The sequence below is a fragment of the Phacochoerus africanus genome, chromosome 10 (assembly GCF_016906955.1).
Source record: "Phacochoerus africanus isolate WHEZ1 chromosome 10, ROS_Pafr_v1, whole genome shotgun sequence".
NCBI lineage: Eukaryota > Metazoa > Chordata > Mammalia > Artiodactyla > Suidae > Phacochoerus > Phacochoerus africanus.
This window is the reverse complement of record NC_062553.1, coordinates 77,966,664-77,992,789: the sequence shown is the minus strand read 5'-3', so window position 1 is coordinate 77,992,789 and position 26,126 is coordinate 77,966,664. Positions and strand designations below refer to the sequence as shown.

Genomic DNA, 26,126 nt, shown 5'->3' with positions numbered 1-26,126 from the left:
CATATGGGAATAAGTCATTCCTACCAACAAATCTAAACTAAGCTAAATCTAAAAAAAACTAAGTATTTGGAATATTTCAGGAATTCCTGTTAGCTTTACGGAAATAACACATATGCGTAATTACTATTTGATATGACTGATTAAAACAAAAACAATTCCCTTTCAAAAGACTTAAAGCAATAAGGTGCTTCACCAAACATTAAGAAGACACAAGAGAAGCATTCCATCCTTTACTTTTAAAATACATGTTTTATGGAGGATGATGTGAGAAAAAGAATGTGTACATATATACATATGTGTGTGTGTGACTGGGTCACTTTGCTGTACAGTACAAAACTGACAGAGTACTATAAACCAACTATAGTGGAAAAAACAAAAATCATAAAAAATAAAAATAAATAAATAAATAAAATATATGTTTTAAATCCTTAAAGTACTTAATTGCAATGTTTTAAAGATTTTTCCATATCTCTGCTATCTTACACAAGTTTTGGGGAACAGTCTAACACATGGTTTACACTACACAATAGATTTCAACAGTAATAAGTAAAGCAAAGAGTAATTCCATGGTGATCAATTTCTCACTTTATATCACTTCTAAGTACAGTTTTATCACTATCTGATGACACAGTAAGGAAAAGAATAAGCTATTAATGTATTAGAGATAACTATCAATAAGAATTTGGCACAGGTTATTTAAAGTACTAATATCAGCAGTTATTTCTACACATTTACCACTTATGTGTTTCTCTGGGCCTTATTCATAGATGGGAAAATAAACTATGACCCAATGGGATTATCCCAGAGACTCAACGTTGTTTTAAAATTTGAACAGTCAACATAATATACTATATTAATAAAAATAAAAGACAAAAATCACATGGTCATCTCAACAGAAGCACAAAGAGCATCTGACAAAATCTAAAAAAAAAATCTAACAATTCATGATAAAATACCCAATAAGCTAGGAATAAAAGTAAACTTCCCTTAAATTAACGAAGACCATCTACAGAAAATTGATAGCATCATAGTTGACACTTTCTCCTTTAAGATCAGGAAAAAGTCAAGATGTCTGGTTTCACTGCTTTTTACTTCTTTTATCTTTTTTAATTTTATTGCAGTAAGAACACTTAACAGGATATCCACCTTCTTAACAGTTTGGTGCTGTCATCCACAGTCACAGTTTATACAGAAAAACTCTAGAACTTTTTCATCTTGCATAACTAAAATTTGAGTACCATTTATCAGCAATTCCTTTTTTCCCAATTTTAGGCACCACTCAGCAATTCCACTCTTAGGTATTTATGAAATACACAAAGATTTGTACACCAAAATTAACAGCAGCTTGTTCGTGACAGCCAAAATCTAAAAACTACTCAAATGTCCATTACTAAATAAATTGTTAAAGACCTGTGATATGTTCATGTAATGGAATACTACTTATCAGTAAATAAGAAAAAAAATAACTAACACAAAGCAACATGGATGAATCTTAAAATATGCTAAGAAAAAACTATAAGGAGTATACACCGCATGATTCTATCTGCATAAAAACAAATCTAAGTTATAGTGACAGAAACAGATCAGTGGTTGCCAGGAATGGGTGGGGTTACCAAGCACAAGGAACTGATTAGGCAGGAGCAGAGTGATTCCTCTGCTATGATGAAATGTTCTATTTCTCAACTGCTATGTTGGCATACTTGTATCAAAACTGATTAAAATACGTTATTTACTCACTCAGTGTACAAGTTAAGTCAATAAAGTTGGTTTTGTTCTCAAAGGAACATAGCACATCATTATATTATTCCCTGAAAAAAAAAAAAGACTAACAATAGCTTAACATATGGTTCCCAAACTTTCTAGATTCATGACGCACCTTCTCTTTAATTTTTTATGGTGCTCTGAACCAAAATAAATATTGAACACTTCTGTTTACTAGTTTGACCCAACTACTTTATATTTTAACAATTATATTTTATATTTTAACTTTATATCTTAATTTATTAGCCATCTGAACAAATTAATGCACTAATTGAAAAATTATTTCCTTTACTATTCTATTACCAAAATTATTTATTGATGGGATGTATACGCATCTTAGACACTGCACACATACTCAAATTTTGGAATGGGATTTCATACCTCATTCTCATTTCCTATTCCACACTAATTTTCACATGGCACTTGCTTTTTATCATAGCAACTACTAAAAACTGTTCAAAGATATAATATCACCAAAAGAAATGCAGCATAAAGTTGAAACTTAAGCTAGCAGTGTGCACAGTACCCCACATATGACAAGTACGCGATGCTGCCCACAAAACGTTAAAGTACCCTTTTGACTCCTGTGATGTCCCTACGGTGCCTCTGGTCACTTTGACATACAGTTTAGTAACCCAAGTTGTAAACAGCCCATGCATCATCACCCACCTGCAAATCAAACTCAACCAACACTAGGTTAAGCAGCGAACATCAAGTAAAGTACCTTGTATCCCAGGCCCAACTGATAAATAGCAAAAATCTGAGCTGCATTAAGAGCTTCGCTAAAAAGGTAAACTGCAGCCATCTGACCGCAGAATACCCTATTAGCATCTGCTGTTTCTGATGAGCCCAGGAAACACTTGTCAAAGGTCTGTGGAAGAAACAGAAGATTTTATTAGAGAAAAAAACAAAAAACTATCTCCTCCAGAAATAACAATACCCAAAATAACATTTTGTCCATTCCAAAATATAATCTGAATAGATTAAAATAATTCATTTAGCACTTCATTCATTCTCATTTGGTGCAGAGATCAGGAAAGACATCACAGAAAAGGAGATAAGTTTCTGAAGTACAATAAACAAAACTTGATGACAAAGCGGACGTAGGAAACATAGAAAAGTCATTATGGGCTCTGAAGGTTCATATGTGGTCAACCAAAGAACAGGGCAGAAAGCAGATTCTGGAGCAATGAGGAAAATTACAAGTTAAGTCTGGGACATCTAATAAATGCATCTTTTCTGTGAACTAATATGGAGGAAGAAGCAATTGCCAACAGAGTTCAGTATGTTTAGTGAGAAGGTAAAACTGTAAAGACAGATTTCTTTGCAGACATCAAGATACAAATAATGGGTAAACTCATTGGAGTAGATGCAATCTCTCAAAAGAAATGTGTAAATCCAGAAAAACAAGTGCGTTTTTCTTCTTAAAATAAAAAAATCCTCTTAATAACATCCAGGTTGCAAAGACCACATTTTAAAAGCCCATATACACAACGAGGAAAGAAAAGTACTTCATATCTTAGAGTATGCTTTTATACCACAAAATCATTAGGAAGGATGTTGGAAAATACATATGTAATAACATTAAGGAATGCAGAAAATTTTTAACACTTGGGCTCTGAAGGCAAACCACTAGATCAAATCGCTGTTTCCCATGCTTCTGTTCTTGGCAAACTACTTAACCTCTCTGTGCTCAGTCTCATCTGTAAAGCGAAAATTACAGTAGTACTTATGTTGCAATGCTGGGGCTTACAGAAAATAAAGTTAGAAGCACCCAATAAAAGTTAACGTAAGGAAAAAACAGGTTGAAAAACAATACACAAATCTGACATCTTTTTTGTATTAAAAAAATATGAGAGCTAACATTTATTGAGCACTTATTCTGTACAAGGCACTCCGCCAATGGATTTGTGAACAGAATCTCAACAGCACCTTCTGAGATAGGTACTATTCTACACTCATTTTTAGGTGAAGCAAACTTAGGCCTAATAAAATAAGTAAGGCTATGTAGTCAGTAAAACTGGAATTCAAACCTAAGTCTATCTGTTATAATAACCTGAGCTCTTACATTTAACATTGCAAAATATATAAATATGCGTAGCACAGGATATGAAAGGAAGAGTTAGTGGTAAATGGGTGTTGCAAATACGTATTCATTTTAGAGTTCCCGTCGTGGTGCAGTGGTTAATAAATCTGACTAAGAACCATGAGGTCATGGGTTCGATCCCTGGCCTTGCTTGGTGGGTTAACGATCTGGCGTTGCTGTGAGCTGTGGTGTAGGTTGCAGACACAGCTCAGTTCCAGCATTGCTGTGGCTCTGGTGTAGGCCAGTGGCTACAGCTCCAACTCAACCCCTAGCCCGGGAACCTCCATATGCCGCGGGAGCGGCCCAAGAAATGACAAAAAAAAAAAAGTATTCATTTTCAAGATCTGTTTTTTTAAGGTTTCTATTAATGTAATCAGGGGATAAAAAAATGTTTGAATTTAATTCTAAGCTATAGATATTTAAGAATCCTGAAAATATTATAACATGATAGCTACCTGTAGCAGCTATGAATTATATGGTAAATTTATAAGCATATGTCATCTAATTCTATGTATTACAATAATCAGAACCCCATAGCAGAGCTCTCAAATCCGTTTTAATTTTTATGGCCACGCCCACAGCATACAGAAATTCCTGGGGCAGGGACTGAATCTGAACTGCAGCTGCAACCTCTGCCGCACTACAGTAATGCAGGATCTTTCAACCCACTGCACTGTGCTGCAAAGCAAACCTGCGTGTCCACAGGGACCCAAACCACAGCAGTCAGATTCTTAACCCACTGCACCATAGCAGAAACTCCTCAAGTTTAATTTGATCAATGGACCAATGATATAAATGCTTTTAAGATATACCTACTATTTCCTATCAATCCTTCTCTCTATCCTATTCAAAATAATTTTATAACAAGGACTGAGTAATATTTTAGGTGACACATTAGCACAGTTCTTCTCTATTAATATATTAACATGCTAGCCAAATGATGATGATAAAAACCCCACTATGTGCTATTCTAAAATTTATATTTAATGTAAAATATATTTTCCTTATTTCACTGTAACTTTTTCAAATTACTTACATCACTGGTGTTGACAAACCACGTGATCTCTCCATAGGAAGCAAGCTCACCATTCACATAACATCGAAGCTCACTGTTCTTCCACCGGTTATATATGTGCACTATGGTTACCATATACCACTGAATCAGCAAAATGGTCAAAAAAAAAAGATAGTGATCATTCCAACAACTCAACCACACTGACAATAACAAGGAGAAACTAAATGCTAAATTACAATTGAATCTAAAATAAAATAAGACCTCCTTTATTAAATTCTGTATTCTACCTCTGCAAAAATACTGATTTAAGGGAACTCTCAACAGATTAGAATTTACCTAAGAAATTATTTTTCCAACTTTTTAATAGGAAAACTTTCAAATATACCCCCTGAAAGTAAAAAGTATACACACTTTCTCCAAACATCTAGTTTCCACAACTTTCAAAATTGTCATATTTGTTTTATCTATTTAACTGTCTACCATATGCATACATGTACATTTTCTTGATAAACCATGTATTAATCTCTAAATTTTAAGTTACAAAAGAAAATACCTTTTACAACCTCCACTACCACTACTACTAAAATAATCCCCACTGATATTTTCCCCTTGTATTTCCCTTGAACTCTACAACTAAATATTCACTCTTTTTATTATTCAAACCAAAGTAGTTAACAATTATCCAGTGATCTACACTTCATTTTCTGAAGTAGTATAAAAAGAGAGTTGGGATTTACTGCATATTCTGTCAAAAACATTAAAACAAAGCATTGTGAAGGTGAGAATAGCTTGGTAACTTAACTATGTCTCGACATGAATGTATACCTTTTGTGGCTTGAAATCAAATTTCACGCAGTGTTGAAAGCCTTTTCCTTTTGACTTTATTGATGTTATAATCAAACAGCCCCCAACGAAGTGAGCAGAGTAACCAAGACCTTTGCTGGTTCTGAAACTAAAAAGAGTAAGTTTTCATTTCACCTCTAAATATTCTTCTCATTTTCAAAGTAAAATAACAATACTAAGTTACAGAAATACATACCAATACAAATAGGGTTTATCTTTATCCACATTGATGTTATTTACAGGATCCATTCTTAGCCAAGTATGAAATGTAAAACCATTCTGGTAAGGCCATTTAGCTATAGGAGGTAATGCAATAGCCTAAAGGAAAAAATTTTGAGTTACTGACTCACAATGAAAAACTTTGCTATTAAAAAAAAAGAAAAACTGTGCTATTGAAATCATGAGAATGAGACCTCACAATAGTATTTATATTTCAACTACATTATTATTCTATGTCATAATTGAAATATGCAGAAGTAATCTCTTTATCTGAAAGATTTTTAATAACTTCTGAATTTTCCAAAATACATAGTTATGATATTTAGTTAAATAATAGAAATATTCCATGTGACCTGCTTGACACACTAACCTTATTTGCTTCATTTCTTACAATTAACATATCCAAAGATATTACAATTAAAAAAGATAGGTAGTGATATCAAATTGGAAATTTGCTGCTGAAATGTTAAGGTATCAGAATAGAGAAAGATGGACAAGAAAAGAAAGAAAATAGTTAAGGAAAAGGCTTGGAATATTTAACAGCAAATAAAAAACTGAAGAGGATTCGTTCATAACATTTTTTTCCTAATATTTTAAAAATATATTCATGTCATGATATAAATGACTTTAGCACTTGGATTAAATTTTTATTTAAAAGATCATAGTACATAATGCAAGAGACCTAAACCCTCCCCCCCCCCAAAAAAAAAAACCTTTAAAAAGAAGAACAATGTTGGAGGGCTCATGCTACCAAATTCAAAATTTACAACACAAAGATACAATAATAAAAGTTGGTGTGTTGTTGGCCTAAAGATAGAGGTATAGATTAATGGAAAAAATTGAAAGCCCAGAAATAAACTCTTATCTTTGTGGTCTTGATTTTCAACTGGAGTATCAAAACACCTCAATGAGGAAAAAATAATGTTTTCAATAAAAGTGCTGAAAAATGATATTTACAAGCAAAAGTATGAAGTTGACCACTTCCTTACATCATACACAAAAAATTAACCCCAAATCAATCAATCTAAATGTGAAAAGTAAAACTATAAAACTCTCACAAGGAAAAATGGGGGTAAATCTTTGGGACATTGGGTTAAAAAAAATCCTTAGTTATGCACAACCAAGAAAAGGAAAAACATGAACTAGACTTCGTTAAAATTAAAAAGGTTTGTGCTTTAAAGAATACCATCTATGGAGTTCCCGTCGTGGCACAGTGGTTAACGAATCCGACTAGGAACCATGAGGCTGCAGGTTCAACCCCTGGCCTTGCTCAGTGTGTTAACAGATCCGGCATTGCCGTGAGCTGTGGTGTAGGTCACAGACGGAGCTTGGTTCCCGCGTTGCTATGGCTATGGCTATGGCTGGCAGCTATAGATCCGATTAGACCCCTAACCTGGGAACCTCCATATGCCGCAGGAACGGCCCAAGAAATGCCAAAAAGACAAAAAAAAAAAAAGAACACCATCTAGAAAATGAAAAGAAGGCCAAAAGAATGTGAGAAAATACTTGCAAATTATCTGATAAGGAACTTGTATCCAGAAGAATACATAAAGAATTTTTACATATTTTAGAATATAAAGAATATTTTACATAATAAAGAATTCAATAACAAAAAGACAAATGCAATTTTTTTTGGCTGCACCTGCGGCATATGGAGGTTCCCAGGGATCAAATCCAAGCAGCAGCTGTGACCTACTCAGTGTGGGAATTGAACCAGCACCACTGCAGAGACAACGCCAGATCCTTAACCTACTATGCCATAGTGGGAACTCTCAAAAAATGCAATTTTTAGGTGGACAAAAGATGTGAATGGACGTCTCTCCAAGATAATATGCAAATGGCCAATAAGGACACGCAAAGATGCTCAATATCATCAGCCATTAAGGAAATGCAAACCAAAACCACAATGACATATTACTTCACACCCACCAGGATGACGGTGACTATTATCAAAAAGAAAGACATAGTGTTACCAATAGGTGCTATCAAACAAGTAGAAAAACTAGAACCCTCATAAACTGCTTGTGGGATTGTAAAATGATATAGCCACGTTGGAAAACAATCTGGAAGGCCCTCAAGTGGTTAAACATAGACAATATGACTTAGCAATTCCACTACTAGGTACACACACAAAAGAAATGAAAACAAGAGTTCTCGCTGTGGCTCAGTGGAAGCAAATCTTACTGGCATCCATGAGGACGCAGGGTCAATCCCTGGCCTCACTCTGTGGGTAAAGGATTCGGCATTGCCATGAGCTGTGGTATAGGTCACAGATGCAACTTGGATCTGGTATTGCTGTGGCTGTGGCACAGGCCAGCCACTACAGCTCCTACTTGACCCCTAGCCTAGGAATCTCCATTTGCCATGGATACGGCCCTTAAAAAAAAAAAAAAAGAACACATATACACAAAAACCTGTAGGACATTCCAAAAAAAGTAGAATCAACTGAAATATGTACTAATTTATGAATAATTAAAGTGTAGTATATTCTTATGCAAATATATTAGTCATCCATTGAAAGGAATGAAGCACTAATACATCTACAACATGAATGGACCTTGAAAACAGTATGGTAAGTGGAAAAACCCAATCACAAAAGCCCAGACACTGTATGATTCCATTTGCATGAATTGTCCAGCACTGACAAATCCAAGAGACAGAAAACAGAATAATTTAAAACTAGGAGTTTTGTATAAAGTGTACAGTGACTGCTAATGAGCATGGGGTTTCTTTTGAGGTGATGAAAATGTTCTAAAACTGATTGTGATAATGGTTGCACAGCTTGGTGAACACACTTATCTATTCAATTGTACACTTCAAATGAGTGAATTGTGGAGCTCCAGATGTGGCTGAGAGGGGTTACAATCCCGACTAGTATCAGTGACGCTGAAGGTTCGATCCCTGGCCTTGCTCAGTGGGTTAAGGATCTGGCGAACGATCTGTGGCACAGGTTTCAGACATGGCTCAGATCCCGCATTGCTGTGGCTGTAGTATAGGCCAGCAGCTGCAGCTCTGATTCAACCCCTAGCCTGGGAACTTCCACATGCTGCAGGTGCAGCCCTAAAAAGCAAAAATAAGTAAATAAATGAGTGAATTGTATGACAGGTGGATTACAACTCAATAAAACTGTTAAAAAGATCATACTACAAAGCTTTTGTTTACTGTTATAATTTACATATGCATTTATGTCTATACATCATATACATGCATACATCTTTTTATATATATATATGATATTCCATAAAACATGAAAAACATCAGAGTCAAATTTATATACTAACACTATTGAGACCTCAAAGGCTGATTTAAAATGAAGACTGCATTAAGAAAAAGAATAAAAGTATACATATTCACTGTATACATATATTCTCTCTCACTGAAAAATAAGAGTAGAAGATATGAAAGCTTTATAAAAAGATAATTCATCCATGAATACTCTACTCTTTAGAAGCTATATTTAAGGGGAAAAAAGGAGTCACTGAATACTTTCTAAACATCTATTTTCTGAAATTTCCAAAAACTGTGGAGCTGAAGTGTCCCACTTTCAAGATATATACATGTAAATAGAATGGAAACATGACAATCTCAAAGAATTATAAGCAATTAAACTATAACATGCATTTAAAAAAGGTTAATCTTATGAGAATACTTTTTTATGTTCAAGACACATGATAAGCTCAGTGCCAAGAAAGTAATTCTGGAAAGATTCAAATCTAAAATGATTATTAAGGAAAAATTATAAAGAAAAAATAATATGAGCAATAAAACTTTCCAAAGAAAACCATATACTGTGTGTGAGGCATTCAAATATCACAAATGTCCTTTTAAAACACTGTTTTCTTTCTGCTGGCACTGCCTGGCTATACAGGGGCCTTAAGCAAGTAAGACATGAGAACAAAAGTAAAAAATGAATAAAAGGTAAGCTCAGAAAAAGAACAGGCTGAAATATCTTCAAAAAAATGTTTGCTTGTAACAGGAAGGCCAGTGTAATAATGAAAAGGTGAAAAAGCTTGCATAAATAACACATATACATTATATAATATAATCCTATAATATTTTGAAATATTACTTTTTTTTTTCTTTTGTCTTTTTGCCTTTTCTAGGGCCGCACCTGCGGCATATGGAGGTTCCCAGGCTAGGACTCGAATTGGAGGTGCAGCTGCTGGCCTATACCTCAGCCACAGCAATGCCAGATCCAAGCCATGTCTGCGACCTACACCACAGCTCATGGCAACACCAGATCCTTAACCCACTGAGCGAGGCCAGGGATCAAACCCGCAACCTCATGGTTCCTTGTCGGATTCATTAACCACTGAGCCATGACGGGAACTTCAAATTATTACAAATTTTACTGGCAAACATAATTGTCTTATTTATAAACTGACTACAGCTCATAAAAATGCTGAGACTAATATAATATGGAAACTCACAGTTCAGAAAAACCTACCTATAAAGTTTCCAAGAATTATTCTCATTTTTTACATCAGGTTAAAAGAAACACTAATTGTGAAATGTAAGGCTAAAGAAAGATGATCGGAAAGATAAAGGTGAAAATGCTACACATAAATTTCTATTTGAGAATGCAGAGATAAATTCATAAGACAACAGGGCTTATATTGAAAAGAATTGGGTTCTTATTCTATTGCCACTGAAGGGCTAAGTGGTAGCTTTCTTAACTTCTTGGAGCCTCTACTTCCTCACCTTTGAAACCATTAAAAAAAAAAAAAGGTAACATGCACAACTGCTGTAAGGATTAAGTTAGGTTGTGCAAAGAAATTTATACCTAACACAGAACACATCAGGAATGTTTATAGAGCCATACTTGGAAGAAGCAAAGGAAAGAACTCCAAGTGATTTTCTTATTAGAATGTACTTACTGCAGCACTCTTTCCTGGAAAGTTGAAAAAGGCTTCAGGACCATATTTCTGAGGCATATGCTTTAACACAGACAACAACTTCCCAGCATGTGGAGGCTATGAAAATAATCAGTAATTCATTAACCACATTATTAACCATAAAACAAAAATACCTACTTGTAATATAACTATACTTAACATATCCCAAAAATAACTAAATAACTCTATAAGCTAAAAAGCATTTAAAATAACCAAAGAAAGTTTATTTATTTTTTTTTTTTTTGTCTTTTGTCTTTTTTGTTGTTGTTGTTGTTGTTGCTATTTCTTGGGCCGCTCCCGAGGCATATGGAGGTTCCCAGGCTAGGGGTTGAATCGGAGCTGTAGCCACCGGCCTACGCCAGAGCCACAGCCACGCGGGATCTGAGCCGAATCTGCAACCTACACCACAGCTCACGGCAACGCCGGATCGTTAACCCACTGAGCAAGGGCAGGGACCAAACCCGCAACCTCATGGTTCCTAGTCGGATTCGTTAACCACTGCGCCACTACGGGAACTCCAGAAAGTTTATTTTAAACTATCTTAAAGAAACAGGAATTGCCACTGTGGCACAGTGGGCTAAGAATCCAACTGCAGTGGCTCAGGTCACTGCAGAGGTGTGGGTTTAGGTGTGGTACCTGGCCTGAACAGCGGGTTAAAGAATAAAGCACTGCTGCAACTGCAGCATAGGTCTCTGATTCTGTCCTTGGCCTGGGAACTTCCATATGCCGCAGATGTGGCCATTAAAAAGAAAGAAAGAGAGGAAGGGAGGGAGGGAGAGAGGACAGGGAGAGGGAGAAGGAGGGAGGGAGAAAGGATGGAAGGGAAACAATGCACCCTATACCATTGTTTCATATGAGGTGTTGGATAAATATGAGCTAATATCATTTAAGTTGTAACTGTTCTCCACGCTACAGCAAAAATGACCTTTTAAAAATACAAACATCAATTCACCACCCATCCACCTTTAAAACTTTTTTTTTTTTTTTTGCTTTATAGGGCCACACCCTCGGCATATGGAGGTTCCCAGGCTAGTGGTCAGATCAGAGCTACAGCCGCCGGCCTACACCACAGCCACAGCAGGATCCGAGCCACGTCTGCGACCTACAGCTCACGGCAACACCAGATCCCTAATCCACTGATCAAGGCCAGGGATGGAACCCAGAACCTTATGGTTCCTAGTTGGATTCGTTTCCACTGCACCCACGATGGGAACTCCATAAAACACTTTATAACTTCACAAAAAAAAAAGTTTACCAAACCCACTGTTAAAGACACTTTAAATATTTTAGCCTCATAACCATACCAGAGATTATTACCATTCTGTTTTTACAGAGGAGAAATCTGAGGTAGAGGAACATGTCCAAGGTCACACAGGTAGTAAGTGATAAGAATGAGATCAGAGTTCAGTCTGACTCCAGAGTCCATGCTTTTAATCACTGCACTTTTGATAGGGATGGAGTAGGCACAGGTAGTCCTACAAGTCCCAATAAGGCATCACAGATACAGAGGGAAACCTAGGGGACCTTGGGAGATTACTGTAAGTTAATAACTGCTCAAGAAAGCCATCAGCACTAGGTAGCCTTGCTTGACTAGTGGAGGCGTGAGAATTGCCTTGGGTCATTGGGTGGGGGATGGGGTGAGCTCTACATTCAGGTTCAGACCAAGGGCAGGAGTTTGAGGACCACCCTTTTGCTGATTTGAATACACACCTTAAGGGATACTAAGGAGGAGCTACAGCTCAAAGAAAGAGGAAGAGGTAGTCTTTTTCTGACTCCCACCACCCTTGGAAAATAAAACTGTAGCCCACCAGATCCTGGGGGCAGGGCTTCCATGCCTGCCTGCTTGCATCTGTCACAAGCATCCTATCTTAATAAATCTATTTTTTGCCTATCACTTTGTCTCTCGCTGAATTCCTTCTGTGCAGAGGCATGAAGAACCGGAATCTCAGTGAGTGATTCTAATTTAAAACTGTGGGTTCAAGTCCCAATCTGGGTCTAGGCTGGGTTCAAGTCCCAATCTGTGTTCCGGCTAGGTTCAAGCTGTTAGTGCTGTCAGTTTCACTTTCATCTTTATATTATTCTATCTCTCCTGTAGCTTCCCACTGCCACTAACGTAAAGACCAAAACCCCCAAATAGTCCACAGGCCATTTACCGACCTCCATGGTCTCTTTTTGCATCTCTCTGCACTCCATCTACAATGCCTTCTCTGTCTTCTTCCCACAAGAGGCCCTAGCACAAGCTATTCCTCGTGCATAAAATATTCTCACTAGACCCCCTTCTTAGCTAAATAAACCTTACCCATTCTTTAGAGCTCATCCTTTTTCTTTTTTTTTTTTTTGGCTTTTTAGGGCTGCACTCAAGGCATATGGAAGTTTCCAGGCTAGGGGTCAAATCAGAGCTATAGCTGCCACCCTACGCCACAGCCAGAGCAACACCAGATCAGAGCTACATCTAGGACCTGCACCATAGCTCATGTAAACAGCAGATCCTTTAACCCACTGAGCAAGGCCAGGGATTGAACCTGCATCCTCATGGATACTAGTCAGATTCATTTCAAATCACTGTGCCACAAAAGGAACTCCCTTAAATAAATTCTAATATCAAATTATCAAAAATAATCTACAGTCAAAAATGAAAATATAGTATTATTGCATTTCTTTTTTTTTGTTTGGGTTTTTTTTTGGTTTTTGGGTTTTTTTTTTGGCTTTTTGCCTTTTCTTGGGCCACTCCCACTGCATAAGGAGGTTCCCAGGATAGGAGGTCAAATCAGAGCTGCAGCCGCCGGCATACACCCGAGCCACAGCAACGAGGGACCCGAGCCGCATCTGTAACCTACACCACAGCTCACGGCAACCAGATCTTTAACTCACTGAGCAAGGCCAGGGATCGAACCCACAACCTTATCGTTCCTAGTCGGATTTGTTAACCACTGAACCACGATGGGAACTCCAGTATTACAGCATTTCTATCTAGAGAAATCAATCCTCAAAATCTTCTTTTCTATAAACCAATTTTAAAAGAATACATTAAGGGAGTTCCCATTGTGGTTCAGCAGTAATGAACCTGACTAGTATTCATGAGGATGTGGGTTCAATCCCTGGCCTCACTCAGTGGCTTAAGGATCTAGGCTTGCTGTGACCTGTGGTGTAGGTCGCAGCCTCAGCGGGGATCCAACATTGCTGTGGTTGTGGCATAAGCCAGCAGCTGCATTTTCCTCCACAGACACTATTGCAGGATTGTACACTAGGGAAGACTTTCAGAAAATAACTTAGTAGTCATATTTCAAGAGTCTTAAAAATGTTCATTCCCATTGATACACTATTTCCACATGTAAAAATCTGTGCTAAAGCCATAATCAGAAAGGCAGATAGGGAGTTCCCCTTGTGGCTCAGTGGTAACGAACCCAGCTAGTATCCATGAGGACGTGGGTTCAGTCTCTGGCCCTTGCTCAGTGGGTTAAGGATCCAGCATTGCCACGAGCTGCAGTGCAGGTTGCAGACCAGCTCAGATCTGGTGTTGCTGCGGTTGTGGTCATAGGCCAGCAGCTGCAGCTCTGATTCGACCCCTAGCCTGAGAACTTCCATATGCCACAGATGCAGTCCTAAAAAGACTTAAAAAAAAGAAAGAAAGGCAGATATGGATTTAGATATAGGAATTTTTTTCACTGAATTGTGACAGCAAAAGTTACCTACATATAACATCTGAACAAGATCATGTCCTTGTTTTATTAATATTTCATTATTTTTCCCCTTTATCCTCTATACCTATTTCTATTCCCAATCCCACAACGGGACCTACACTTACCAATTTATTATAAACAACTAGAAAACTGGACAAAATGGATGAAACAAAAACTATTTTCAGACATAGAAAAAAAGTACCTCCAGACTGTGATCCTAAGAAAGAGAAATAAAATGAGTCATGAGATTACCCAGACTTTCTACGGGAGTTGACGTCCATATCACATATCACTGCACAGGGAGAGGGAAACCAAGGAGGACTTAAAAGTCTCAGGGAGTTGACGAGGCGGCCACTGGAGAATGGGGAGTCTGAGGTGGACAGGACCTTCAGGGTAGAGCACTGCAGAGGAAGGACCTATGCAAAGAAGCTCCAGAAATCTGCACTGACTCTCTGGCCTAATTCCAAACTGTTCATTTCTAACTTAAAATTCAACTAGATGGGGTAGCCAAGATTTTGACAGCCATACGTCAACGAATTCCCAGAGCTAATATAGAGCCAGGAATTGCTAAGACCCTACTAAGCACAATGGCAAGACCATAGTCTTGTACCACCGCCTGCCTCAGGTCTGAGACTTAGGGTCATTCACAGAGACCCTAGAAAGTCAGGCCTGAATAATAAGGCTGGCCTAGAGCTAGAATAACAGCCAATCCAGACCTGACCAAAAAAACTTTAAAACTAGCCTGAAAGGATAAGGTTAATCCGCAAGTAACTTATCTGCCTGCAAAACCAATCCTAACAGGAACATGACCAAATCTAGCCCTCAACAAAGAATGAGTCACAATGTCTAACATCACTATGTCTAAAATCACTAGCATAAGAAACAGGAAAATCAACCTACAAGTAAAAGCAGAACGAGTGAGCAAAAAATAGATGCTACATATTCCTAAGGTTTTAAAGGAAAACACGAATAAAGAAAAAGATGAAAGATATTTTTAAAAAAAGAACTAAATAGAAATTACAGAGATTAAAAGTATCCGAAATCTTCAAATTTTAATGGATGTTAACACACCACAGAAGAAAAAGATCAATTACCTTAAAAACAGCAATAGAAGCAATCTAAAATGAAGCACAAAGAGAAAAGACTAACTGGGGAAAAAAAAAAGAGAGAAAGAGAAAAAAAATCTAGTGACCTAAGGGGCACTGCCAATATTAACATACACATAATCGGAGTCCCAGAAGGGAGGGAGGGTGGAGACAAGGAAATGATATTTGAAGAAATAATGACCAAAATGTTTCCAAATTTGATAAAAATTATAAACTCTCAGATGCAAGAACTCTAAATAAGGTTAAATACAAGGTAAACCATACCAACAAACATAATAAAATCCCTGAAAATCAATAATAAAATCATAAAAGAAGCCAGATAACTAGAGTTTGATACAAAGAAGCTAAAGAGTCTAATCACTGTGGGAGTTCCTGTCATGGTGTAGCGGAAACGATTCTGACTAGGAACCATGAGGTTGCTCAGTTAAGGATCAGGTGTTGCCGTGAGCTGAGGTATAGGTCGCAGATGCAGCTCGAATCCAGTGTTGCTGTGGCTGTGGTGTAGGCTGGCAGCTGTAGCTCTGATTCAACCCCTAGCCTGGGAACTTCCATATGCCACAGGTACGGCCCTAAAAAGACAAAAGCTAAAAAGAAAAAAGAGTCTAATCATTTTAAAACAATAAATTACAAAATTTTATACAATGAAGTACAAAATTGCAGAGCACAAAGTTAGATACACTTAAACAGAGCTAGATTAAGGATCAACTGGCAAAATAATTGCATCAGGCAATGATTTCTAAAGAGCTCTAAAATAAGCCTAGAAAAGCAACAAAAAGAGAAAATATTTACTAATATACCTCTAAGGGAAAAGTAAAGGGTTGGAAGAAACAGTTTGATAAAGCAGGCACCTGTAGTTCAAAGTCAATTGACAATTACCAACCATTGCTAAGGGCCACTAAATTGTACCTAAGGAGGGTGGATCCAATTACAGGCAGGGCTTTTCACTGAGTGGGTTATTCAAGTTTAAGTGCGTCAGCTATACTACTCAGACTGATAGAGAAACTTGGTGCTGCTACCCAACATTTTTCTCTATCTTTACCCTTTTCCTCTAAATAAATGTTGAATGCATATTTAAAACAAACATTTGAAGGATCAAATTATCAACCTGCCTGGAACACCAGGTTATCTTAGTCCACATCAGTATCAGCTCATGGCAAGGTCTAAATACTATTTACTATTCCCCCTTTTTTTTTTTTTTTTTTTTTAGGGCCACACCTTTGGCATAGGGAAGTTCCCAGGCTAGGGGTCAAAATGGAGCTGCAGCCCTACACCACAGCCACAGCAACAAGGGATCCAGGCCATATATGAGACCTATACCACAGCTTGCAGCAACACTGGATGCTTAACCTATTGAGCAAGGCCAGGGATCAAACCAGCATTCTCATGGATACTAGTTGGGTTCTTAACCCACTGAGCCACAACAGGAACTCCCTAAATGCTATTCTAATTGCTCTCTTCCCTTCAATTTGACATTTACTCCCTGTGAAACAGTATCAATTGCTTAAAAGCCACTAATAAGTTCAGTGAAAGGGATACTTTCAAATACCAAATAGTATTTAAATTTACCCATTGTCCTTTATCTCCTTGAAGTTTACTAAAGAACAGCTTTAGTTCTCGAACTGTCAAATTGTAGCTAGCCAGCACTCCCAACATGTCAACTAAAAGATCTGGAAACAAAGAAAACAAAAAATAAAATAATTAAACTACTTACATTTCTTGAAAGATGAAAACAGGCTATGCTCACTTTGGACACTAAAGTTCCAGGTACATGTTAGATGCTCAAATATTTCTTAAGCAAATGTTATTAAATAAGAAAAATAGACTACCTAAGAATCAAACTTCATTTCTTCACATCCTTTGTACTGTATATAGAAAGTCATACCTGCTATCATACTGTCAGCTTTTTCAATTTGCCCAAGCACTTTTTCAACAAGGCCAACTTCAGTGCAGATTTGAAGATTTCGTATGCTTTTCTTCAGAATGGCTGTAAACATACTCCAGACTTCTGCTTGGCAAGTAACGTCACATTTTTCTAGTAAGTCCACCATGCAGATGATACTCTCACCTTCTTGAATAATGAAATTCATTTCTAAATCAAACTGTCCTCCAACCAGCTTCAGGGTGGGTTGGGGGTGGGGGGAGAGAAAAAAACATTGAAAGTATTAGTACTTCTTCAACATAACTAGAGTACACTCAGTAACTACCCATATACATTTTCTTCTCCACCCTCTACAACAATAAAAAGACCTTTAAAACACACACACACATAAAAAGCTCTAAAAAACAAGGCCTCTGAAGAAATCTTTAAGATAGATAAAAGTCAAGCAAAACTTAGAAAATAAAAATGAAAATATTCTTCAATAAAAACAAATATGGGATGTCTTAGGTAAATCACTAACTACTGCCCTGATACTAATAAAGATCTAACTGAGCTCTATAACTACTTCTAATTCAATATTTCATCTATGAATTAGGTACACTATGAGCTACTCAAGCAACCTATACAAAGTATGAGCTCACAGCGGAAAAAGGAAATGCTGAAAAGAGGCCAGAATAGAAACAAAACTTACAGTTTTTATTTGTCAAATTCCTGGTTTTTTACACCTATCCATTTTGATACCCTTTGTCAATAATCAGGATAACTTAAACATAACTTTAACCTAGTCACACACCTGAAGTCAGTAACCAAGAAAATTTATTTAATTGATATTACCATCAGGAAACACAGCTGGAGAAAGCTGTATTCCTACCTTGCCATTTCACCCACAGCAGCCTCCAACAGAGGGAAAGTTTTTTAACTTTAACAAACCCCAATCATTTAAAGGAACTGAAATGCTTTCGTTTTTTTTTTTTTTTTTTTTTTTTTTTGCTTTTTAGGGCCGAACCCGTGGCACATGGAGGTTCCCAGGCTAGGGGTCAAATCAGAGCTGTAGCTGCCAGCCTACACCACAGCCTCACCAAAGCAGGATCCAAGCCGTATCTGCGACCTACACCACAACTCACAGCAACGCCAGATCCTTAACCCACTGAGCAAGGCCAGGGATCAAACCCCCAACCTCATGGTTCCTAGTCGGATTCGTTAACCACTGAGCCACAACAGAAACTCCTGCATACTTTTAAAATTACCTTAGTAAGCCTATCTTTTTAAACCAGATTTTTTAAAAGATCTCTGTCAGAAATAATTACATACATAATTCACCTATAGTCCTGTCCTTCTGATTACTTCTTTGTTTTTTATTATGCTTTCCCAAACCCAAAAGGTAGACAAGAATTAGGAGAAAGTGAACTATACAAAACAAAATCCAGCAGCTCATAAGATAATAACAAACCAAATAGAGTTTACTCCAGGAAAGTAAAAAAGGTTCAGAACTAAAAATTCAATTAAAACTCCTTACATCCCAGGTTGCCAAAGATATACACTGGCATGAGAAAGGAAAAATGGAAAATCAAAAAACAGGAGACAGTATCTGCATGCAGGGAGATAAGAAGTCCTGGCAAGCACAGTGATAAAGGCTTTTGGTTCTAGGAAAGCTCCGGCAGAGATTTGAATGTACAATTCTTTGCAAGATCAGTAACATGTGGCCTGAGGAGATGGCAACTGGGTTTCTGTTAAAGAGTTCCCTAATATGACTGGGCAATTCTCCTAGATATATGGTGCTGGCTATGAAGTATACACGCTTGGCTCTCTAAGTGTACCCCAAAATTCTGTAAACTACATATGAACTATAATAGAGAACTTTTTTTTTTGCTTTTATGACTATTTGTGACTAGTTTGTTTTGCCTTTAACTTTATTTTGAAATAATTTTACAGAGTTGCTGTATACCCTTTACCCATCTCCCCCCAATGTGATTACACAATCATAGTGCAATCATTAAAACCAGATACAATACTACAGAATTACTGGCCACACTAATGATCTTTTCTGATCCAGGATGAACATCCCCTCAGTCTTACCCAAACTGAGACAGCTGCACAGGCATTCTTTGGCTTTCATGATTTTGACACTTGCCAAGTGTATTTGCCAGTTATTTTATAGACTGTCTTCCAATCTGAGCATTTCATCATGTTTCAACTCAGGTTATACATTTTTGATAAAAACACACCAGAAGTGATGTGTGTCTTTCTGGTTGTACCATTTCTGGTGGTATCTGACATCAGTATGTCTCACTATTGGTGAAATTAGCTTTGATCACTTGCTTAAGGAGGTGTCTGTCAGATTTTTCTATTTTTAAATTATTAAGCATCTTCTAAGGAATACTTTGAGACTACAGAAATATCTTGTTTCTCATCATACTTTTAAGCATCCAGTGATAGATGTTACCTACAACTCAAAGTACTGTGGCATAGCTAAATGGTGGGTTTGTATTTCCATCAAACTTTCTACATTTATTAATTTTAAAAGACTTCATTTAATAACAAAAATACACCTTTAAAAGCCAGCATTCTGCCCAGTTATGAAAACTGGAATGATTCTCACAAAAGTCAGAAATAAAACCAGGATGTACTACCATCACCATTATTTGATATTATTCTGGAGATATGGAAATCACATTTAGTCAAAAGGCAGTGACATGTATAAACTGGAACAGAGGCTTTAAATTCCAATTATTTTCAGGTGATATGATATATATATCTAAAAAACTGAAAAATTACTATAAATGAGAAAAGTAGTTGGTAAAGGGAATCAATCTCAAAAGAATTATGCTAAATAGAAAGCAGACACAAGTGGTTACCTTAACAATTAGAAATTTATTCCATAGGTACATTTAGGTAATGATGTTAGATACAAGAACCTTCTTTTAGCATTTCAATAGAGAACAGAAGAAACAATACTCTCCCCCAAAAAATATTAGGTACAGTTAGTAAAGTATATTTAACTGTATGAGGACTATGATACAGTCATTGAAAATAATGAGGAAGCTCCATTTGACATACAAAGACCTCTAAAATATACCGTTTAGGTAAGAAATCAAGATGGAAAAAAGCATGAACAGTATGCCACAATTTGAGTGTGAAACATATAAATATAGATGTATACCTAAGAATGATACACAAGAATTAACAGTGATTCCCTCTGAAGAGACAACTAAGAATGTGGGGAACGAGGACACAGGGAGAGTTTTTCATACATGTACACTTCAGGACAGCCTCTACAGAGACTAAATAGGTCAAAAACCTAGTTGCGGCTAACTTAAGTGACCTTACCTTCACCTTCCTATTACTTACATCAATCTTTCATTTTGATCTGTGTTTATTACCATCAGTAACCACCCTGCCAAGAAGCCATAGAATTAATTTTTGAAAGTAATTTCCAAAAAACCTCCAAATATTTCACTGGCTTTTAAATTGAGTTTACACTGTGAGAGCAATATCCGGACAGGTGTTTTAAATATTTCTCCACTGCTTTAAATATTATAAAATATGCCTTTCAAGGAGAAAATTGATGGCAGAAATTGGTACATACAAATACGTGGCACATTTGATATACTACATGTATGCATATCTATTATACCTAAAAAGCAGGCCCAGGGTCTACAGTATGTCATGTTAACCCTTTCTAATAGTTATTTGAAGCTGATCAACCTTCAAAACACAAATTTGTTCCCAATGACAGGGATCATAATCCAAGTCCAGGCATTGGCTAGTTATTATCTGAGCTGTAGTAATGGCTGTGCACTACAAAATGTAATCTTCCCAAATGTCACAGTAAGTTATGAATATCTGAGCAGCCTAATGCACTTTACTAGCCATGAAATGTGAAAATGTAATCTTATTACCTTTTTTATGGTTGTATTTTTTTGAATAATGTAGCCTGGAAACTGATGTATAGTCTTTTTCTGCATTTTAGCATGATTTGGTCTCCTTTGCTATATAGAACATTTTTCAAAACTCTCCATTTCAACATATTTTAGTCTTGGCCTGAACTTCATAAACAATTTTTATAGTCACCTTCAGGGTGGCATAACATGCTTTCCATAGGTTTTAGTTTAATGTACAAGATTACAGAAATTTTAAAGTGTATTATTCAAAGAATCTGAATAAACCTTCACAAGTTTTTTATTGGGACTTTAACTGGGCACGATGATTATTTTCTTTGCAATGATTATATTAGTAAAAACCTTCAAGCTGAAATTAGTCACTAAAGTCACTTGAATTTAAAAAAAAATAAACAAGAAATAAATACAGACCAAAAATAATTATTTTCTCTCCAAAAGATTTATAAAACTGGAAAGACTATATCATATGTAGAAAATTCTAATACTTCAAAATTAAGCTATGCTTTCTCTGGAAACTTACTGAATTTTTCCTCAAAGCCTGTGGCATAGCAAAAACTGGATAGAGTAGAATCACAGCTTATGACCCTAATTAGGGATTTTCTATTTCATAGAGCAAGTCACTTTTTTCACTGGACCTGTGTACTCATTATAAAATGAACTGACCAAAGAGTTCATTTTTTTTAAATTTATGTACATCCTCCAAAACTATATGGACTTTTAGCGTTCCCAGGTGGCTCAAATTGGGCACTGTCACTGCAGCCACTGCCCAGGTCGCTGCTATGGCTCAGGTTTCTATCCCTGGCGCAGGAACTTGTGCAAGCAGTGGGCACAGTCAAAATAATAATAGTAATAATAAAGTGTTGACTTTTTAAAAGTGCCAATTTCAAGGTACCAAATTTATCCCTAGGAATCCATTTCTAAGTGAAGGTGACTCTAAGCCCGTTTACAGTCACTAGAAACTTATCAATAGGAAGAAGTTGAGGAAAAATTACAATGCTATGGCACAGACCTGCACTGAGTCCCAATTTACATTTTCTTCTTCTTCCACAATAGCAGTTTCTAGTTTGGTACACGGGGCCCAGGCAAAGGACCTCACTTTCCCGTTTTCCTTAAAGTTACAGCCATGTGACCAAGTTCCAACCAATGAGGATAGGCAGCAGTATGTACAACTCTTACTGCTTAAAAGGAATTAACTCTTAAAAGGAATTGACTCTTAAAAGGAATTAACTTGACTCCTTTTTGCAACATTCCTCCTTCCTATTACACAAGATGCTAAAATGATGGTGAGAGCTAGAGTAGCATCTTGGAATCTCTGTAAGTCTCATGTTGAAGATAACAGAGCATGAAGGTCTATGGACTCTGACAATTATAGAGCTGCCTCAGTAGCCCTGGACATTTAACTACCCAAACTCTCACCTGAAAGACAGGTTTCTATATCTGGGGTATCTGTTCCATCAGCCTAAAACCTACATTCTCTCTCACAGTGTTCAGAAAAAAACAACACTGCCCACACATTACTCTTGGATTCCTAGCCTATAGAACTTTAAAGCTGTAGTCTGGGATGTTCAATTTTTGGTACCGTGCTATAGCAGCCCTAACAAACTGATACACCTCTAAATTTCCCAGGGTTTTGGGTTTTTTTGGTTTTGTTTGTTGGCAAGTGGAAATTCCTCAGCCTTGAACCCAAGGCACAGCAGTGACAACACCAAATGCTTGACCAGTAGGCCACCAAGGAACTCCCCCAGGGTACATGTTTGATGTTGCCTACTGAATATCCCAGTAAGGGCTCATGCAATTTCTTTAAAAAGCCAGACCATGACCTAGAGACCCTATTCAGCTATCTACTCCCAGCACCTTCACTTAAGAGAGACAGCACTGCACTTTCCTTAGAGAAGTAGGTGTGTGATTATAATCAGTTTTTCAAAAATAAATAATATATTGTTAAAAAATACATACATAGATGATAAACTATTTTTTAGGAATGGTTCATACCAGATTTAGGATGTGGATAATTGTTCCAATGGGGATAAAAAGATTCCAAGGTATTAATACGGTTCTATCATTAATCTAAATGTTCGGTATATGCATGTACATTTTTAAAAATATTTAAGTATATTTATACATTTCACACTGTATCTCTGGTACGTTTTATATACTTCACAACAACAAAAAAAATATTTAAGTGGTTCCATGATGAAGATATATGCCTAGAACAGCCAGCAGGAAGACACACATTCAACCTAGAGGGGCACAGACTACACAACATTCTCTTAGAAAAAGCTGCATTCTCTACTGGGGCGGGGGGTAGAGAAAAGGGAACTCTCATACACTGCCGGTGGGAATGTAAATTAGTACAACCACTATGGAAATCAGTATGGAGAAAGACAAATATCATATATCAATTACATGTGGAATCTAATTTTTTAAATGATACAAATGAACTTATTTACAAAAGAGAAACAGATTCACAGATTTCAAAAACAAATGTATGTTTACCAAAGAGAAAACATGGGGGGAAAGGGGAGGGACAAAGTAGGAGTTTGGGATTAACATATACAGATGCTATATATAAAATAGACAAACCAACAAGGACCTACTGTATAGGACAGGCAACTCTAGTCAATATTCTATAATAACCTATATAGGAAAATAATCTGAAAAAGAATGGATGTGTGTATACACATAACTGAATCCCTTTGCTGTACACCTGAAACACAATATTGTAAAGCAACTATATTCCAATAAAAATTAATTAAAACAAAATTTAAAAAAAAAAACAAAAGAAAAAATTTCCTATGAAGTAATAGTTCTCGCTCATGGAATTTTAATTTCTGTAAGTAAAGACAGAAAAGTGTTTCTCTCTGCTATGGATGTAAATAGAGAAAATTATGACCTAGATGCAATATATGTAAGAAAAAGCAGTAAGTTCATTATGAATTACAATACTTATAACCCTTAATAAAATGTCATATCCCATTCAAAGAATTTCACATAAATATGAGTCTAAAATATTTCCTAATGATTGGGTACTGGCAATCAAATCTGCTATTTCAGGATCCAATATGAATTATAAATTATACTCTCAATAGTAAGGGATGAGTTTAACAAATTTTCTTTTTAGCAATTCTGATTCTCCTTTGTTCCTACTAAAATAATTGTTCCTACTATAATTTTTAAAAACTATATCCAGGTGCTAGAAATTAGAGAACATTTAGTGTAATTCTAACATGAGAATTTTTTTTCTCCTTTGTCCTTTTAGGGCCACACCTGAGGCATATGGAGATTCCCAGGCTAGGTGTCTAATTGGAGCTATAGCCGCCGACCTACGCCAGAGCCACAGCAATGCCAGATCCGAGCTTCGTCTGCAACCTACACCACAGCTCATGGCAATGCCGAATCCTTAACTCCTGAGCAAGGGCAGGGTTCGAACCCACAACCTCATGGTTCCTAGTCAGATTCACTTCCACTGCACCACGACGGGAACTCCAAAAATATGAGAAATTTCTTATTTCAGAAAATTAGGTTAAATCTGCTCTTCTCTACAACTGGCTTTCCACTTTCTTGTATCCTTTGAAGAACTATTTCCTAACATTTTCTTAAGACCCATTTAAGACCATTCCCTTCTAAGAATCATTCTGACCATTCCAGCCGACAAAAAAACCTGGACAACCCACATTATGTTACCAATATTCAGCTGTTTCTGACTATAAGACAACAATCGCACAGGACTTAACCTAATATTTCAATCATACGATATACATTTTCACATCACAAATCTTAATCACTTCTCCAATTATTTCCCATCAGTCTTCCACTCAAATAGCATTGCTGATGATCACTGAAAATAGAAATCATTTTCAAAAAAAAATTTATTTCTTTTTAATCTTAGCATTATGCTTCACATATAATAGATCCTTAGAATATATACCATTAGATTTAAATATTATTACTTTCATAATTTAAAAATTATGGAAACAAATTTGAGCTCTAATTATATGCCAGTGCCACAGGCAAGAAATGTGAAGTCCTACTTCCTTTTTTTTTTTTTTTGTCTTTTGTCATTTTAGGGCCTCACCCGTGGAATATGGAGGTTCCCAAGCAAGAGGTCTAATCAGAGCTGTTACTGCCAGCCTATGCCACAGCCACAGCCACACCAGATCCAAGCCACATCTGCAACCTACACCACAATTCACAGCAACACCAGATGCTTAACCCACTGAGAGAGCCAGGGATCGAACCTGAAACTTCATGGTTCCTAGTCAGATTCATTTCTGCTGCATCACAACAGGAACTCCTAAAGTCCTACTTCTAGTATCTTAAACTCTCTCTCCATAGAAGAAAAGGTAGGCACTTCAGTTTCAACGATAATAAAGATTCCCACAAAAGCTCAACACATTTTGCAAAAGCATTTGTCCACATAAAGATCTTTACATGAATGTTAATAGCAGCTTTATTTAGAATCACCCAAAACTGGAAACAATTCCAATGCCCATCAACTAGTAAATGGAGAAACATGTTGCAGTACAACCGGACAATAAAATACTAATCAGCAATAATAAGAACAAGTTACTGATACCATTAACAATATGAATCAATCCCAAAAGCATTACGCTAAGTCGGAAAAGCTAGACATAAAAACTACAAGTTGTATGATTCCATTTATATGACATTATAGAAATGAAAAAGTATACAGAAAGAAGTTAGAGCAGTGATTGTAAAAGGGTTAAGAATGGAGGGACAGAA

The 26,126-nt window shown here is 36.6% G+C and overlaps 1 protein-coding gene across 4 annotated transcripts in view; it reads right to left on the bottom strand.

Moving 5' to 3' along the window:
- LRBA (LPS responsive beige-like anchor protein) overlaps positions 1-26,126 on the bottom strand; it is a 709,127-nt gene that overhangs the window by 619,032 nt on the left and 63,969 nt on the right. For all 4 annotated transcript variants that reach the window (XM_047799683.1, XM_047799685.1, XM_047799682.1 and 1 more), the window contains 7 exons: positions 17,488-17,719; positions 17,172-17,272; positions 10,802-10,897; positions 5,902-6,023; positions 5,688-5,814; positions 4,884-5,003; positions 2,486-2,632 (listed from right to left, as the gene is read on the bottom strand). In XM_047799683.1, coding sequence (XP_047655639.1) covers positions 2,486-2,632; positions 4,884-5,003; positions 5,688-5,814; positions 5,902-6,023; positions 10,802-10,897; positions 17,172-17,272; positions 17,488-17,719 — 945 coding nt within the window. The remainder of the gene's footprint in view (positions 1-2,485; positions 2,633-4,883; positions 5,004-5,687; positions 5,815-5,901; positions 6,024-10,801; positions 10,898-17,171; positions 17,273-17,487; positions 17,720-26,126) is intronic.